The sequence below is a fragment of the Bactrocera dorsalis genome, chromosome 2 (assembly GCF_023373825.1).
Source record: "Bactrocera dorsalis isolate Fly_Bdor chromosome 2, ASM2337382v1, whole genome shotgun sequence".
In the NCBI taxonomy this organism is placed as follows: domain Eukaryota; kingdom Metazoa; phylum Arthropoda; class Insecta; order Diptera; family Tephritidae; genus Bactrocera; species Bactrocera dorsalis.
The window spans coordinates 2,505,268-2,524,265 of NC_064304.1; the positions used below are offsets into that span (position 1 = coordinate 2,505,268).

At 37.2% G+C, this 18,998-nt stretch overlaps 1 protein-coding gene across 8 annotated transcripts in view; it reads right to left on the minus strand.

Annotated features, from left to right (window-relative positions):
- Positions 1-937: 937 nt before the first annotated feature.
- The window catches only part of LOC105226808 (uncharacterized), a 161,044-nt gene continuing 142,983 nt past the window's right edge, over positions 938-18,998 (minus strand). For all 8 annotated transcript variants that reach the window (XM_049448995.1, XM_049448999.1, XM_049448997.1 and 5 more), the window contains exons 11-15: positions 17,875-18,118; positions 12,353-12,433; positions 11,701-11,813; positions 3,892-4,032; positions 938-3,480 (exon numbers count right to left, since the gene is read on the minus strand). In XM_049448995.1, coding sequence (XP_049304952.1) covers positions 3,285-3,480; positions 3,892-4,032; positions 11,701-11,813; positions 12,353-12,433; positions 17,875-18,118 — 775 coding nt within the window. In that variant the 3' untranslated portion in view covers positions 938-3,284. The remainder of the gene's footprint in view (positions 3,481-3,891; positions 4,033-11,700; positions 11,814-12,352; positions 12,434-17,874; positions 18,119-18,998) is intronic.

Below are 18,998 nucleotides of genomic sequence, written 5' to 3' on the forward strand. Positions count from 1 at the left end.
TTTTATGTTTCAAAATACACTTTATTATTCAGTCTAATTTCTCTAAACATTAATACACTTGCTCCAACGATCCTCAAAGCTGTGGATCCCATCCTTGAAGTGAGAATCTGGAAGGTCAACAGTCGTTATGTCCTCTTCATTTGATGAAAAACTCTTGCCACTCATAATTTTTTTTTAGTTCTGGAAACAAATAGAAGTCGTTGAGGGCCAAATCTGGAGATTACGGTTTATGCTTCAACATTTTGAACTTTAATTCATAGATTTTAGCCATTTTCAAAATGCTCTTGTGACACGGTACATTGCCCTGATAAAAAGAGATTTTTTTCTTCAGCAAACCGGGTATTTTTTCATAAATTTTTTCCTTCAACTGGACCAAAAGTTAGCAATGATATTCAGAATTATTTGTTTTACCAGTTTGCAAGTAATACACCGAAAAATTCCTCTCGCATCCCAAACAACTGATGCCATAATGTTCTTCGCCGATTTGCGGACACGAACTCGTTTCGAAGCCGAACAATCACGTTCACATCACTCTCTAGCCTTTTCTCTTGATTCAGGATCAACTCTCATCCATAGTAATGAGTCGACGCACAAAATCCACTTTATCCCTTTTAAAACCTCCAAATGCTGCTGAGAAGGTCTCATTCGAATGTTTTTTTGTTCCATTATTAGCGAATGCGGCAACCAATGTGCACACAGCTTTCTAAGCTCTTTTCACTTAAAATATGGCTCACACTGTCTAATTAGATGTGTAGAGCTCCTACTAAATCTCTCTCAGTCAATGAACGGTCCTCCAAAACCATCTCCGGTATTTCGGCTAAGATTTCTGGCGTTAACTGCGCAAGTTCGCCTGGACACCTAATTTTCATGTATTTCTTATTTATGCCCTGAAATAAGTAACTAATTACTCCCCGTGGGCAAAGAAAGACTTTACAGCTAATATTATATGATCTTATGGTACTTTATTTAAATTCATTCAAATATTTCACAAGTTTCTTTAGTTATATTCATATTACAAATCATCCGTCAGTTTGTCTGCGAATTTTTCCCGCTTAATTAACCTAATTTAGTTTAATTTTCAATACAATTAAATAACATTAAATATATGTATAATACACACAATCTTTACATAAATATGTCGATAAAAGCTTTCAATAGTTTTTGAATACGCCAAAAAGTAAAATAAAATTAAAACTAAAGAGATATGGAAACTATAGCATAAACAGTACTTAAGACGAACAGGTATACTGGTGTGACAGTGTTGACCCATTTCCTCTCTTCAACTGCCAGTAACGATTAACTTAAGCCGAGAATCACTTTTGTTCAAGCAGAACAGCTGTAACTGTACAAATAAGCCTTTTCATAGAAATTCCCAAAATGAAAAATTTTCTGACTGATATTTTTACAATAAAAAATACAGTTAACTAGTTATCTGTCACAACTTTATTTAGCTAATATTGTCCTAGGAAATAATGGTTTAACGTAGACATCGAGACAACTCAAAATTTTGTTTTTTCTGCAACACATATATACATATGCTTATATAAAAGTTCGGTTGAGGAAAAAAACTGTCATAAGAATTTCTTCGCAATTCTTTGGTATTTTCTCTTATTTTTGTTCCATAAGTACTTACTAACTACAAACTGCACAAATAATTTTACTTTAATTATTTGCTTTGATTAGATAACTTTGCAAAGGCAAATCAACTAAATTAACAAACAGCTATATATACATACATACATATATATAACTATAGTGTCTCCTATATTAACTAGTTGCACACATACGCTATGTACATACATACACTCATGCATATGCGCTTGGCTGTATGTGTGCAAGTGTTTACTAAACAACTCAAGTACATGAACGCACAACTTCTCTTAACCGGCTAATGAGATATGTATAGTGCAAAATTAAAGTGTCGCCTTGAAAATTGATAATGAAAGCATTATGGATATCGAAAATAGCATAGCAAACACTCCTGCACCAGGAAATATGACATAAATTTTAGATCGTTTTAGAATTTAGTGTAAATTAATTAATTCCGAAGCGTCACTTAAGTCAAATAATTTAGAACTACACGCTTAAATATGTCGACACCGAACTTTTCCTTATGAAAATATTTTAAATTAATTTCATAAAAGTATAACCTTCCAGTTGGGGTTAAACTAAACTTAAATACCACGTGCTAAAAGTACGAAAATTAAGAGTTAAGTAAAATTTGGAAGTGCCAATTTTTGTTTTACAAAATAATAAATTAAATTAGAGCATAAATTTGCTCAATGCTTAATAAATAAAAGCGCAAGTTTGAAGTAAAGTGTAATAAAGTGTTAGTTATTTAGTCTTTTCATTTAGTTTCCGCGAAGTAGTCAGCAACGCAACGCGAACACCTCTAAATCCTACTGCCTTCAGCTGAATTGCACAGAACCACGCACTTTGGCACCAACTGTACTTCAAAGTGTTAGTTGTTTTTCGTTTTTTTAATTTTTTTTAAACATTTTTTAAATAATTTTTATAACTTTTTCTTTACGTGTTTTCCTAACTATTCTTTGCGCTCGCCTACAAACGAACTTTCAGCTGCCAATTGGTACTCTTGCTCAGATCAACGCTTCTTTTGTTTATTAAATAATATTCATATTTAGTTAGTTATGAAAGGTACATATTCAATTTGCGCTAAGATGCTCACAAAAATTTAACCAGCACAAATTTCCGTGGTGCCGACTGCGAATCTCCCGCCTATAATTATGCTTTAGCTACGAACTTATTTACCTAGTTTATACATTTTGAATTTGTTAATAACGTTTATAGTTTTATGCTTTTAAATTATGTTTGTTATCACTTTAAGCCTACAAATTATTTGTCTTCAATTAATTCGTGTTTGGCAAAGGCTGATTGTTGGGCGCGTGGTGCCTTTTTCAAAGGCTTCGCCGCCTCAACGCACTCCCGCCCAGCCTTGAACTCGCCACACAGCGCCATTTATTTTATTATATTTTATAGCGCTGTGCCGCGGAGTTTTCTTTAGTTATAATGCTTTGTTATACAAGTATATGTAAATTCAACTAGTCAACCACTAACAAAAAAGTCGTATAGCCACACACGTCCAGCAGACAAATGCCGGCTCGCCGCACATTGTTGCACAATTCGACTTTGCTCTTACTTTACTACAACATTAAGTAGCCTAGGTTCTAATGCTAAACTGTCATCTTCGTATGGCGCACTTTGGGGCGAATCAGGAACTTAAACTTGCCCTCCTGTATCTTTATTCGCCCCTGTTGCTGTAATTGCTATGACAGCAGATCCTCGGATTCGAGCGCCTCCTCTGGTGGATTCTTCTTTACGCAGTCGCGTATGCCGCTCAGTATGATGGTGACACGCCGGTCGAGCGCCTTCAGGTGCGGCTCCCACAGTATCGGTCGAATCGGATCGACGGACATGGACTCGCGCATCAGCTCCGACAGTGGTTTGGGTCCATTATGGAAGCTGTCAAGATAACAATAATATGTTAGTAAAAATGGTAATAATGTAGAAAGCAGAAGTGAAGTGTTGTTGAAGTTTTAACAATCAAAAATTTAATTAAAAAATAAAAAAAAATTACGGTATTTAATTTTTGTAATTACTTGCAAATTACTAATTATTTAAACAATACACTTTTTACGCCAAAAATATAAAAGCGTGTATTGATAGTGATGCACAAACGTGCCAATAAATACAACTTTTTTAAATTTTTTTATAATAATATTTTGCCAATTTAAAAGCAATAAAACAACAAAAAATGCCAACAGTACTTTTTAAATATTTTTTATAGTACAACAACAGCTACTAACAGTAAAGCTCACAACTACGTTTTGAGTGCAATATTTGTTGTTTGGCATTCTAAAAGTGTTTACTCACTCCAATATTCGTTTCAACGTCGTCGTCCGTATCATGCAGCACTGCAGCAATGGCGCCAAAATTGTTAATTCATCGTGAAAGGGTTTACCAAAACCACGTCCATGATCCAAATGCAATGTGAATGTGTCATTGCCAAATATTCTAAAATGAAAGTAGTATACAATTGAGTAATTTGTTTAGTTGATGAAGATAATTTAAAAATTTAGTAGCTATTATAAAAGTTGTGTTAATCTTCTTCTCCAACAACTTTTGTTAGAATAAAGCTCTCATGTTTAATAGTAATTATGTAAACTGGTAACTGGTAGTATTTCTATTTTACTAAGTTTCATGGAAAAGAAAACTTAGTCAAACTTATTGGAAGAAAATCCATTTTTTTTTTAATTTTGAGGTTACCCACAGCGCAACTTGTAAGATTTCGGAGAACTAAAAGAGAGAAGGTGTGTCGATTCTGATTTGAGTTTTCCTTTGGATTTCGAAATAATACAGTATTTTCGACCAGAATGGTTGGTTGGTTTTTTTTTAGTGAAGTGATAATGTGACAAAAACCGGTTTAAATATTTTTAAAACAAATTTGTTCATATTTAATTACGTTGATATTAAATTCACAATATTACCATAAATATAAGAGTATTATACCATTTCGCCAGTCTATATTTTTTAGGAGTTCTACGAAAGAGGCGTCAATAACTTAAAAAAGCGGAAAAACGCCCAAAAGATTCCTTACAAGAATTTGATTTCCATTAGTCAATTTGTATGCAGGCTATATGCTATGGTTGTCTAATTTAAGCAATTTTTTCAGAGATTGTCTTTTAAAGAGCCATGCCAAATTTCGTGAAGATATCTCCTCAAATGAAAAATATTTTTCCATACAAACACTTGACTCCGATCGTTCAGCCTATATGGCAACAATATGCTATAGTGGTCTGATATCGACGGTTTCTGCAAATAAGCAGCTTCTTGGAGAGAAATAGAAAATCTCAGTTCGACATCTCAAAATCTGAGAGACTTGTTCGCTACGATAAAGGGACGGACATGGCTAAATCAACTCAGCTCGATACGCTGATCATTTACCAGGTTCACCAGAAATCATAGCCAAAATACAGGATATGGTTTTGGAACATCGTCGATTCACTGAGAGAGATTTTTAGAAAGCATTTTGACAATGACTAAAATCTATGAATTAAAGTTCAAATTGTTGAAGCATAAACCGTATTCACCGGATTTGGCCCCCAGCGACTTCCATTTGTTTCCAGAACTAAAAAGATGTATGCATGGCAATCGTTTTTCATCAAATGAAGAGGTCATAACGGCTGTTGAAGCGTATTTTGCAGACTTTCCGGATTCTCATTTCGCGGATGGAATCCACAGCTTAGAGGATCATTGGAGCAAGTGTATTAATTTTGAGGGAGATTGTACTGAATAATAAAGTGTATTTTGAATCATAAAATTGTGTTGTTCTTATCAAATGACAAAACAAAAAAACAAAAACAAAAAAATTGAACAACCTAGTATGTATATGTTTTTAAGGGTCTTACAAAGTTCAGGATATGAATATTTACCCTATTTTCAAAGGACTAGTTTTCATAAAACCATATAAAAATATGTCACTTATTAACAAAGTGGAATAATACTTCAAAGCCTCTAACCTTTCTGTCTTCATAAAGTAAAACAAAAAAAAAATATCATAGTAATGATAGGTTAGTATACCGAAAAGATTAGCCGCACGGACTAGAGTTTTGCATTTTCTTTTATAACTTTAGTTGAAGAAGAGTTGTAGCGGACTAGCTTTCGAGGTCTCTGTTATATTCAAATGCTTACTAGTGCCACTCACAACTTTCCTTCGCTAATGGTCGTAACTTCAAAGTTTATTTGAGTAAATAATTTCCGCTAATATCGGACTTTTATTTTACCAAATTACCGAATTTCTTCATTTGCCCCACAAAAGTCTGAACTTTATTGCAGCATTTGTGAAAATTGCACTTATATAACCACAACCGCTTTCTCAATTACAAATACAATAGAGCACCGCACTGAATGCCCGCTATTATTAGCGGCACTTGCAGTACATTAAGCCCAAGCGCCGCACGTGGCGTATGAGTAACTTCGGCGTATAATAACACATTTGCATGCCACAATTGTTGAATAGTTGAATGCGTTGCGCCGCCTTAAGCGTTTTAGGTAATTTTCTAGCACAGCAAACAATTCGATAAGCCCACACAAAGGAAGGCACTTGAGCAATGGGGAAATGCCGTTATTCCGAATCGAGACAACAGCCGGCAACAAAGGATCAAAGGCAAGCCGATTATTTGTGTGTGGGCGATTGAAAACAGTAACGGATTTTCCACTTAAATGGGCCGATAAAGGAAAACTGCCTTGCCTCGCGGAGGTGCCACAGCAACAAGCCAGTAAGCGAAAATGCAGCGGCGAGCTGACACAGGGCAACCCGCCCGCCATTCAGCGCACCCTTTGCGCTTGCTATATTGCTCGCATAGCCTGTTGCCGATATGCATTTCAGTATCGGCATTCAATGCAAATGAACGTACACACATACACACACACGCATATGCTTTATCTGGTGCACGGTTCATTACTGCAGCAATCTGCATATGGGGGTTTCAGAGCCCGCTCAACCCGCTCAATGCATATTCATGCCAAAGTGTATTGGTGCGCTGCTGTGTTGAAGCGGTGGATTATGAATAATTTTCGCATGCGTCGCTGCAAGTAATGCAAATGCTTTCCAAACCATTACTGCTTTAGTAATTGTATTGTGCCTGCATTGCTGTAATTGCGACTAATTTTCGACAGCTGCTTATGCGCTCCTACAATCTTATCAGCTGCGATTAAAGCGAATGCACATAACTAACAGTCTATTCCTTGGAGCCATAATTTAAATAATAATTTTAATAACTTAATTTTTGATGATCAAAGTTTTGAGTCCGTGCTAGATGACCTTTAATGATCCCAATTGAACGGATTTGCTTTCTGTTCAATTTATATTTATGTTTCACTTATGAATACTATAAAAGGAAGATTGTTTGTTTGGGATTAAGGTGTAACATGGGTTTAAGGGTCTCAAAAAACCGATTTTTTTATTGTCTTATTAAATTCTACAACATCTCCAAAATATTTGACTGAATTCTCAAGTTGATCCGCGTAATAGTTTCGGTGGTACAGCCTTGGGGACTTCTGCACTCGAGGCTCGGCTAAGTGCGCAATTTTCTCGAAATTGTGTTTTTTTAAAGTTGGTTGGAAAAATTTCTCGAGAACTGCTCAGCTGATTATCATGGAGGACCGGAATACACAGGTCGGTCAGGTTGCGATATAATTCTTTAAGTCTTGGACTAAGGATTTTTTTCGATTACAAATATTTGAAAAAAAAATGTCGCGCAATTTTCACTGAAATTTTAATTTTTTTTTTGTGAAATTGTCTACCAAAAACCCAATTTTCAGTTTTTTCTTTTAAGGTAAGATTTTACTTAAAAACGCGTTTTTCATTTCTTTATATGATCCCGTAAGGAGTTATCCTGGCAACGCGAGCCCACCTTTTTTCCGAGGAGTCACCGGAAATGGCGTCGCAATGAGATGATAAAATACATAGATTTCATGAAAATCGCACATCTGAGGAAAAGGTGAGAAATTAAGTGGCTATATGGCAACACTATACCAATCCAATATATTGGGAAATTATATTTTTATTGATGTGAAATTTCCAATATTACATTGCAGTTGTAGTCTCTGACAAATTATGTGGTTCTCATTTGCAAGCAATCTTCGGAATTTGTTTGCATTCATAATGCGCAAAGTGCATTTTGGTATTTTGGTATTTCAGCTCAAACAACTCAGGCGGAGTAAGCTACTAGCCCTTTAAGTGGCAGTAAACCAATCGCATTAAACATAGAACTTATGATGTATAAGCATAATCATCAACAACAACAAGGGCATAGAGTTCATTTATGCGCATATTAATGCGAAGCGAGTTGTGGCAGTTTCAATGGGAGCTATGAATGGCGCATATTGGAATGCGATAAGCAACGACAAGAGCCATTAACATGAGCCTAAACACTTTTGTTGCTGCCTGATAACCGCAATGTGTGGCTGTGAGTGCGAACCGTCCAACGAGTATTGGTGCGTCGCTGCCAACGCTAGGCTAATTGAATTACAACACTTAAATGCGTGGCATAATTAAAAATTAAAAATTTACTCTGCCAAATTTCAAATAACTTCCTGACAAGTTTTCGACTTTCATTTAATTCTTTTACTATCCTGAATTTCTTTAGCAAAATTTCCTAACTCTGGCAGCACTTTCGCTATCCAAATCTTTTATGCCTGTCAAGGAATTAGTTGAACAAAGTGGCAGATTGCAGCTGTGCAGCATTGTTGGGCACAACTTCGCTTATCTGGCTCGTAAATTTCCGCTCTTAAGCAGCCACAAACATTTATTTACTGTAACTAAAACTATTCGAAAAGTTTGCAACTCTCGCACACACACACCCAGACACACTCACACTCAAACACAGCGAAAGTCGAATGCGTGCTAGAGTCAGTTTAATGAAACTTAGAAGCAACAACAGTTATTTGCATGAATAAAAACCCATAAAAGATCACGTCACAAATTCGGGGACTCAGCTGCTCAGTAAATTGCAATTAAAATGCGTCAAATTGTCGAAAAGAAAAATCAGAAAATGCGATTTTTAACAAATTTAATTGAACGGCGAAAAGACGAGCTCCGCTGGTGCGCCGAGCAGTCAAGGCGACGTGGAGCGGACGTAGACCACAGCACAATGAAAAGTAACGACACTTTCCAACAGCTTCTTGCCAAGAAATGTACAAATAAACTTACGACCGCTCGCTTAATATCACACACACACACACACACAAGCGTTTGGCGAATATTTGCAAAAAAGTAGCGCCAAAACTATCCTTTCGTTTCAATTTGTGCGCTGAGTGGCAAATAAGCTGTGGCAAAGCGAAGCGGGCAAGTTGCGGGCGAGCTGCGCAGCTCATTAAAAGTTAATTAAAATTATTGTGACATCTGAGTAACAGCATTGAGCCAACCGCAAATATTGCAGCGCTCGCGGTTAAGTATTAAGGAGCTGGTGCAACAAAGCGAATGTCGAAATAGATGAACTGTGTGCACTCGCAGAAAGTCTGAATATAATTGCAGCATGAGCAAGAAAGCCAAAGCACGATACGGAGAATCTACTGGAGATACAAAAACAAAATTATAAATCTAGAAATTTTCTTTCTAAAAAAATTTCATAAATTTTGCAACAGAACATTAACACGATTGCCATCATAAGATTAGTCTTCTAACACACTTTCGTTTCATATACGAAAAATCTCTTCGAATTACTTTTAGAAACAAGCTTTAGAGTACTACCACTCTTTAATGAACCAATTAAATCACAGTTTGATATAATTAAATTTCCTACGGGGTTTCTCAAATTTAACCGCGCAAACAGTGGAGAAAAGCAAATAAAGATTTCGTAAATTTTATTAGTTCAAGTGTCACTCACTCATGTGTTAGAGAGTGTCAAAAAGAAATTATTATGCGAAAAGAAAAGAAAGCAACGCTTAAATGAACAGAGTGCAGCCGAAATTTAAATAAATTTAGCTACTGTATTCTGGCGTTAAACTCACTATCCATTCATATTTTTGAAACCATAAGTCAAACTCTTCTGTGATGCAAATATTCAAAAATGAGTTGGAGACAAATCAAAATTAAATTTCTGGGTATCCACAATGACTTTTATTCAGTTATTGATTGCAAAATCCAAATATTTAAGGGTAGTCTAAAGTATAGCTTCAATCAGCTCAATGAGATCAAAATATATATAAAAAAATAGGGCCTTTTTTCAAAACTACACTTTTCAAATTGACTTCAGTTCTAACATTTTAGTAACCTCGAAAATAGCGAATTTGACGCTGAAGTTTACATTTCATTTTTATTAATTACTTATGTATATTCACTAATTTTGAATAAATATATCCTGAATATTTTAAAATATTTTGTGTAATGAAGACTAAGTAGAGGTATTTTTTCAATAAATTCTTTTTTGAAGGATCACCTGTGAGTTGTGTCAAGCTATCACGTTATTTTTGCTCAGTATTGCTTGGCATTTCATCATAGAAAGACTTACGCCTGCACAACGTTTACAAATCATTTTACTTTAGACTCAACATAATCGGCCTACTGGGATTACTATTCCCAACACCATCATCACTCTAGAGACCCTGCAATCATTATTGAATAATTTGCAGTGAAAAAAATATAGCAGTTATAGCTGAGAGTGTGTACGCAAAGACCGTTGATAGTCGATTTGGAGCCGTTCGCAGGAGCACGGACTGACTTATGGAACGATTTGGCACATTTTACGTCAAGATATTAAATTAAAAACATACAAAATACTACTTGTGCAAGAACTGAAGCCGCTCGACTTTCAAAGCGACATATCCTCGTTCTATAAGCTCTTGAAGAGTTCCATGAAGATCCGATTAGCGAAATTTTCTTCAGCGATGAGGCCTATTTGTATGGGTATGTAAATAAACATAATTGCCGCATTTCTGACGAAGAGCAATTTGAAGATATTCAAGAGCTGCCATTTCATCCAGAAAAACGTTTTGGTTTTGTTTGTAGGCCGGTGGGATCATCGGTCCATATTTCTTCAAAAATGATGCCGGTGGGAATGTAATCATCAGTGGCGATCGTTATTGCGGCGTAATAATGGACTATAGGAATCATGAAAATGAAGCTTGTGATCTCGGCAATATTTGTTTTCAACCACACATCCCATCAATTAATGGTTTTATTAAAAGAAGAACACTTCGGTGACCAGATAATTTCACGTTTTGGGCCGGTTGATTGGCCAACAAGGTCATCTGCTATCACATCGTTAGACTTTTTCCTGTGGGGATATGTAAAGTTTGAAGTCGAATGCGAAAAATCCCGAATGCGATGTTGGAACGAGTCATCGAAAACTCGAAAAACTCAACGGAGGGGCCATCTGAGCAGCGGCAAACATTCGAATGAGATAATCTTCAAAAAAAGCAAAATATGAAAGAATGTTTTTTCGGATGATAATATTTATTCGCCATTAAATTTTAGCTTTCTCGGGCTTTTCTTTAAACAAGAAAGGAGCCTTGAAAAGGATCACCCTTTAGAATTTAATAAGGCAGTAAGAAGAAAATGTTTTTGAAGCCGTGAAATCCATTTAACCTTTTAATTTTATACCCAACATTTCTCAAACACTCCAGATTATTCGGATTTTTTTGCAGTCATAAGTTAATTACAATGAGTGAGGAAAGACGGAATCACTCGAATCGATTCAGCCTCCACACGGCGACATTCTGCAGGATGCCAGCGTGGCGGAATTCCGATGTCACATAGTTTCGTTGCAGACAATTGATTGCACTAGTTCAAGAGTGGTTACTTAAAAAATCTGATATTTAATATAATTTAAGATTAAACCTAATATATTTGAAATATTATTTTTTACAGGCGCCCTCTGTATTTAAAAACATCTTCAAATTTATAGAAAATCAATATCTACGTAAGTAGAAACACCGAGAAGTAAGATTATTCTCGATTTTTGGCTAAAAGTCTGAAATTCTCCTTCATGCCACATATACATTGATGGTTTTAAAAAGTATGTCTCCCATTTCTCAAAAAGAAAATCTAGGTTTACTTTTGATCTTTAGCTCAACCTGGATAGAATTGCATCATTCAAACGATAAGAGCAAAAATTAATATACACATGTGTATTTCCATAGGGCTTCTGGCAGTTATTATATCTTTCTTTTGGTACTCACTTAAATGTTTCATAATGATGTCTGTCCATATTTCCAGTTAGGAAGTCAAATATAGCCATATCCATTAGATCCAGTAAGCGTCGGCCTTCGTCATATGGAGGAATTTCGCGAACCTTCGGATAATTAATTGTTATAACATTTAAATGCAGTTTTAAAGTAAAAAAATGTCTAATAGAACTTTTATAATTTTGACTTTTTAAGTGCTTTAGTCAGCCATGACTTTATTTTCAATGAACCGTTGAGAATCTAAGTACCGACCGTTATTTAAAATATACCGTTATTATACTTAATAAAAGGAAGGGAAATGCAAAAGACAATTTTCAGTGCTTGTAAATAAGTTCTTTGAGCTTGCACTGAAGCATTCATAAAGAGTTCGTCGAAGAAATTTGCAACAAACACAAAATGCAAGAACGAAAGACAAAGTCTCACAAGCATTTTCGGTAGAACACTGTTGCACAAGCATCAATTTAATTTTAATTTTTTTTTATTTTAATTTCACTTTAATGGCCAATAGTCCTTTGGCGAAAACTTGTAATTACGTCGACTTTAAGTTTTTAGCCCGTTTGGCTTCCTTTCTTGCAAATACTTAAAATTTAAAAATAATTACCAAATGATTCTTTACAAGGCGCTTTAGAAATTCGCTTTTACTTACAATGGAGCAGTAATTGGAATCTGTCTCCCACTGAGCCTTCCTGCGCTTATGGTACGAGCGGCGCCAAGGATGCCGCCAAACCTGCAAAGAGTTGCAAAAGAGAAGGAAAAAGAGTCAAAACGTGAAGATGAAGTTTCAATTTCTCAGCCAGTTAAATAATAATTAGTTATTTAAATGAGCAAAAGGTAAAAGGGAAAAATGCAAAAAATTTCGGTTATGGAAAATTGCGAATAAATACCCACACGCAAACACACAGCCAACAGCGCAGGGCACTTTGAGCAACAAAAAGCGTAAATCTCACTCCTAAATGGCAAGCGCCAAAGCGAAATGCTGATCCGCAACCCGAAGCGAGGCGCTGAGGCCGTAAGCAGCACCGGTGCGGCTGCGCACCGGCCCAAAGACAACAGCTTTCTTATGTCGGAGCTCAGTGTTGAAATGCAACAAATACAAATTGAATCGCAACAGCAACAACGGCTGCGGTCATCCCGGGCGCCAAAGGATTTGCGCAAATTAAGAAGAAAGAAAGAAGGAAGTCGGCGGCGAGCAACACAAGCTTAAAGCAAAAGAGAATGAGGCAGCAGAAGGAGTCGTTGCAAAAACTGCTCGCTTTCTTTCTGGTTTAATGATGTGTATATATGTACATGTATATGAGGCAGAAGGCTAGAGCGTAGGCGCTTGAGCTGCGGACTGGGGAATATTTAAGTTCAAAGAAAAGTTTCGCACAATAAATTAGGCGTCATCAGTTGAAAATATGAAATTACTTAATAACCGGAAAGAAAAGAAACCCTTCACAGCAGAATTATTAAAATGCAGACGAAAATGAAAATGAAAATAAATTATAGTCAAGCTGAAATGCCGTGGTATGAATATCAAAGCGAAGACGAGAGGAAATGCGAAAAGAAATTCTTGAATTGCTTTCAACGTCAGCGCCGACAGGTAAGAGCAGTCAGCCAGTGATGCACTAAATCGCCGAAAAGTTGTGCCACAAGCGCACTACCAAACCACACACACACACACATACACATACAGTTACATGGTAAGGTAAATACTCTCGCAGGCTATTTGAGTACATCACTTTTAAATGGTTATACATGCACGTATGTAAGTGTGTGTGCAAATGTCATGGCAGTCTGCGGAAGCGGATCTCTTCCTGGTAGTCAGCAAAGTTGGTCAAAACGCTGCGCAAAACTTGTTTGGCTGCTGCGGGCCGAGTTTGGCGAAATAACTTTGCTGACTGGCGCATTGTAAATCACTTTTGCAATTTAAATGCTGGCTGCGCCGCGGCGGGGAGGCGGAAGCGCACCACGCCTTGCTATCTGCAACTACCAAATAAACAGTTAGACAACGTGCCAGCAATTGCAAATGGGTAGTTGTGCTAGTAGTAGTTCAGCGGTGCTTAAAATTCGAATTCAATCGAAATAATTTCAAATGTAAACAGAGAATACAGAACTTTTATCGAACATAACTTGCAAGCTTGTTCTCCCAATACACAGGGGATTGCTTAGAAAAAACGGGGGACCATGAGAGATGCTTAATGAAAACTGTTGCTTTTGTGAGCATGAATTTTTAAAAATATTATTGCATAAATAAAACAAATCGACCATGTTCGACCTCCGAGCTTGTTCAGAGAGTGCACAGAAGCAAATTATGTTCACTCCGAAGAGTAGTAACGGAGTAATAGTCAAAAAGAGGAGCACACTCCTTTGACAAAGTAGCTTCGTATAAAAAAATTAAACAAAAACATTTGCTCGGCATATTTAGATCCACTCACTATACGATAGATGGCGCTGGGATCACAATATTCAATTTTAGAATCTGATCTAGTTCAAGTACAGAATGCATTTTTATTTTACAACAATGATTTCCGACTACCAAGATGTCATGAAAGGTATTATTACTGGCGATGAGTCTTGGATCTATGCTGATAATCCAGGAACATACCATCAGCCGGCCGAATATCGTGGCAAAGGTGAACCGAAGCCGAAAAAACCAAGTCAAAGCAGGTCAACAATCAATGTTATCTTGACAGTTTCCTTCGATTATCGAGGTTTGGTGCGCTCCGAATTGCTTCCGACCGGCCAAACTGTCGACAGGGTATACTATTTGAGTGTTATGCTTCTTTTGCGTGGTATATACGTCAAAAGACGCCAACATGATGGGCCGACAATTCTTGGTTTTTGTACCTCTATAATAATCCGTCGAATACTGCATTGACTCTTTGTGAGTTTTTCGCCAAATTTTCAGCCAAAGTAGAGCTGCAACCACCGTATTCGCCTGCTTATGCTTCGTGTAACGTCTGGCTATTCAGCAAACTCAAACATCCGCGCCTGGAAAACCATTTTGAGTCAATTGAAAACATCAAACAAAAAAGCGGAAAACGCATTGAAGACTATTTCGCACAATGGCACATTGAGAATACTCAAAGGGGGACGATATAGATTTTGAAAAATTAAGAAATTTTTCAATTACTTATGAACGAAGTCCTACTATTTCTTGCCCACTTGAGTCGAAATGTTTCTCAAACCATATGCTACGCTATACTTGTATGCATACATATGAATGTGATCAATACTTTCAACAGATTTCCCCCGTCGGCCTAAATTCCTAATTAAACTAACTAAATAATTAAAAAAATAATAGAAATAATAAAAATGTAAGCCCTACCGCAAAATATTTAGCGCCACTTTATCCGCACGTAATTATTCAAGTGTTGGCTTACCCTCAAAGGGACTTGATTTAAGATTAACTTTAGGTAAATGTTTTAATTCAATTACATGGCACTTAAACTGAAAGCGAACAAAAGAAAACAAAAGCCAGACAAACAAACACCGCGATGAAAGAAAACTTTGTAAAATACGCAAATTGGAAAAAAAACTTGCAAAAAAGTTGGAAAAATCTAGGTAATACTTGAGGGGCAGCTCGACTGCCTTTCGACCGTTTGCCTTTGACCGTTCGCTTGAGCTTTTACGCCCTTAAGAACCTTAAGTTGAAAGCTTTTGCTTTTAAGAAAGCCGATGAAAAAATAACGACAATACAAACAGTGCAAACAGAACGAATAGGAGGGGGGAGAATGCGAATAATGCATACAGCGGGTTTAAGGAAAGTGGAGCGCGAAGGCTGGCGAAAGAGCAGAGTGAGTCGGCGATTGCGTATGAAAACTGAGAAGTGCGAGCAAACAATATCGCCGACTTTTTGCGCGCGTAACTTTTCCTGCTTAGTTATTATACCAGTTTGATTGTAGTTTCTTCCTTTCTCTTCTTCTTCTTCTTCTTTTTTTTTGGTTGCCAGATAATTTTTGCTATTTTACTTACTTCACATGCTAAAATAATTTTATTCTTAAGCTATTTTGTAGCTGCTTTTCAATTTGTTGTTGTTGTTGTGTTGTACACATATTTCAGCAAAAGTACCGTTAGGGTTTTGTGTGCGCACCACCGGGGCCAGGTTGGATTAATTTTAACTTTTCAGTTGCGATTCCCGTTGTATTTACCGCATTGCAAAGCGCCAAAGCAGAATGTCATATAAAGAAGAGCTACACACACACACACACATACACATACAAGCAAATAACAGGGAAGGCCTGCGCGGAGGAAACGCTTGCACTCGTAAAGCAAGCGGCTGCGGCGACAGCCCCCCGACGGGAAGCGCCGGAAGGTGCAGCAATGTAAAGCCAGCGCCGGCGGAAGTGGTCCTTTGTGGATTATTATTATTGTTATGAACATTACTTAGTTTTGTTTACAGAAACACCAGCGCCAGCGTTTTGTTTGGCAACGCGCTGGGACTGCGATCTTTCTCTCTCTCTCTCTCCTCCCATTTTTATTAACATTTGTTGCGCTGCCGTTTTGAATTCTTTGCAGTTTTTGCTCTTTAAATTGTAAGCTATGAAAATACATATATATTCATAGAAGTACATAAGTATTCAAAATCCTTTATTATTTTGCTTTCGCCAACTCTTAACTTTGCTCTGCATTAAATATGCGCTGTTGTTCTTGTTGTGCTGGCAATGTGCTTTTCGCGCAAGTTGACTTTTATGTATCTTGTCCCTTTGTTGTCATTTTTCTTTTCTTCAATTTTGCGAATCCGATTAGTTGTAATTATGGAGGTATAAATACGTAAGCAAAGAAGTTACTAACATTGGAGAAACTCGACACAAATTTTCAAAATAATTGTCTCCATAAATGGAACAGAATCGTCTGAGGAACTGCAAACTATAATCATGTTTGTGTATTAAGATTAATACTTAGAACTTATGTGCCGAGAGATATACAATTTTCGTGGTTAATAAGTCTGGTAAAAAGAAGAGGATGGAGTCATATGTAAAAGTTCACGCAAGTGAGAAAAGTTCTCTGATACTTGGGAGTGGCTAAGCAGCTCACGACTTACGGTCTTCAACCAAGTATCCTTTGGGTAGCCAAAGAACATCTGTTTGAAGGCGACCAATTCTTCCTAAGGGTTGTGCGCTGGGTTTGGGACCCGCGACGTAAAAAGCGTTCCTATAAAAAATTACCAAGAGTCCGCTGTTGTTAACTCGGCTATAACCGCGTAAGTGGTATCTAAGTAAATAAGAAGAAAAAAAGAGAGAGAGAGAACTAGATGTATGAAAGCTTGACAAATTAACATGAAAACCAATCTCGGACCGAATTTCCATCTGCGCATCTCTGCTGAATCACAACAAAATCGATCCACTTCTGGAGCGGATGGTGACTGGTGAGTCACCTATGACAACGTCAAGCGAAAATGATGGATTAGTGAGGATTCACTCTCAGAATATTTTACTCCGTGCTTCATTGAATTGGCATGGAATCATCTACAATGAGCTACCCTCCTAATACCGCACTCTTAACCCGGGCTATCAGTTGTTGGACCGCCTGAAGAAAGTGTCCTCCCCACAGTGGATTGTAATCCATCAACGCAACGCTAGAGCACTCATCGATAACGACTCGGCAGAAGCTAATGTTTTTGTTGTAGCGGCAGAAAACATTCCTGTATTAATTTCGAGGCATGGAGCCCAGTTGACGGTCCTTGGCTGGATAAAAATCCGAGCGCGCTTCGGTCACGAGGACCAGACTGCTATGGGAGTGGACTCAGCGGATGATCGAAAGCTTGCTTGAGAGGTTCTTATGTCATCACCTTATAGTGCGGACCCAAGTGATTATTGGTAAACATATTTATGACGAACGATGTTCTTGGTCGAAAATTCGCTTGAGGGTTGTGAAAATCTCTAAAATGGAAGTAGTTTCCTCACCTATGCACAAACCTAAGCACAAACCACAGAGTTTCTTTAAAGCTCAATTTATTTCGTTTAAAAAATATTCGAAACAACATTGATAACAATTACACTCAGTGCTCATCCTAACCAAAAACACACACACTTAGCCATTACTAATTGTTTCTTACTGAGACCGCTTCTAATTACACATTACTCATTCTGCCAGAGACTCGCGTCTAATTCTAGTTTTTATTTTAAACAGCATACTCAAGTCAAACACAACTGCACAAACAAATAAGAATTAAAACACACTCACCTTTCGTCCTGTCTGCTCGAAACTGGGCAGGAAGGCGGCGAATGAACCCTCCAACATGTCCGGGTTACCGCAAACGGCATGCCCGGTGTCACAGTAGTAGGAACACTTGCCGTGGAAGCACAAGTTCGACGAGGGTGAGACGAAGAAGGTCCGTAATAGATTGTCGTCGGCGACTTGATAAATTTCCGTTGTAATGTTCAGCAGGCGACCGGTGACGGGCATGGCGCGACGAAAACCCAAAATTCTGCGGATAAAATACACATAACTGTACATTTGAAATAATAGCAACACACACAAGAAAATGGCAAGAAACACATTAAGCGACGGTGTAATGGCAATAAAATGCAATGTACGATGAATAAGCGCTTGTTGTAATCGTTGTAATGGCAAATGGATGGTTGCTTGTTGGAGAAGGAATTAAAAAAGATGTAGCAGCGGAGGCTACATGTGTTTTACTTTCGGGAACACGAACTAAAAAATGGCATACCATAATGCTTGAGTTGAATTAATGTGCTACAAATACAAATAAAATGAATTAAATGTTTGCGCGAGTGTCTAGAGGCTTGTACAATTTAGAATGTACCGCTGTCTGCATGCTAGCACATGTAAGAAATTTCCAACCAAAAAGCACACTTAGATAATAGTAGAGAGTGGGTGCAGCAAAGCCGGTAGGCGACCATACTATCTACTATTGCCTGCCTATGGAATAAATTGAGGTCTATTGTTGTTCGTGTAACTTTCTCTGTTATGCGGCGTTTTGAGTCGCAGCGACAAGAGAAAACAAAAAATCCAGAAAAGGAATGGGCAAGAAGGTGGTTTAAGGTACCCAAGCATACCCCTACATGTTTACACTCCTGGAGTGCACATACTTGTAAGAATTAAAGCGTAATTCATGTTCTCTTTGGGATTTTGAGCCACGACAAAGATTTTTTTTGCTGTTTGCTGAAAAAAACAAAGAATTTGCGTGCTCTGTCTTCATCCGGCACGATTCATGTTATTGAGTAAAGATTTTAACAAAGGCGGTAACATTGTAATCAATTTGAGTTTTAACCTCACCAGTAAATTGCATTGCTTTCGATTTCCTTTTTGCATTTAAGTTCATTTGAAATAATTAATAATTTTCA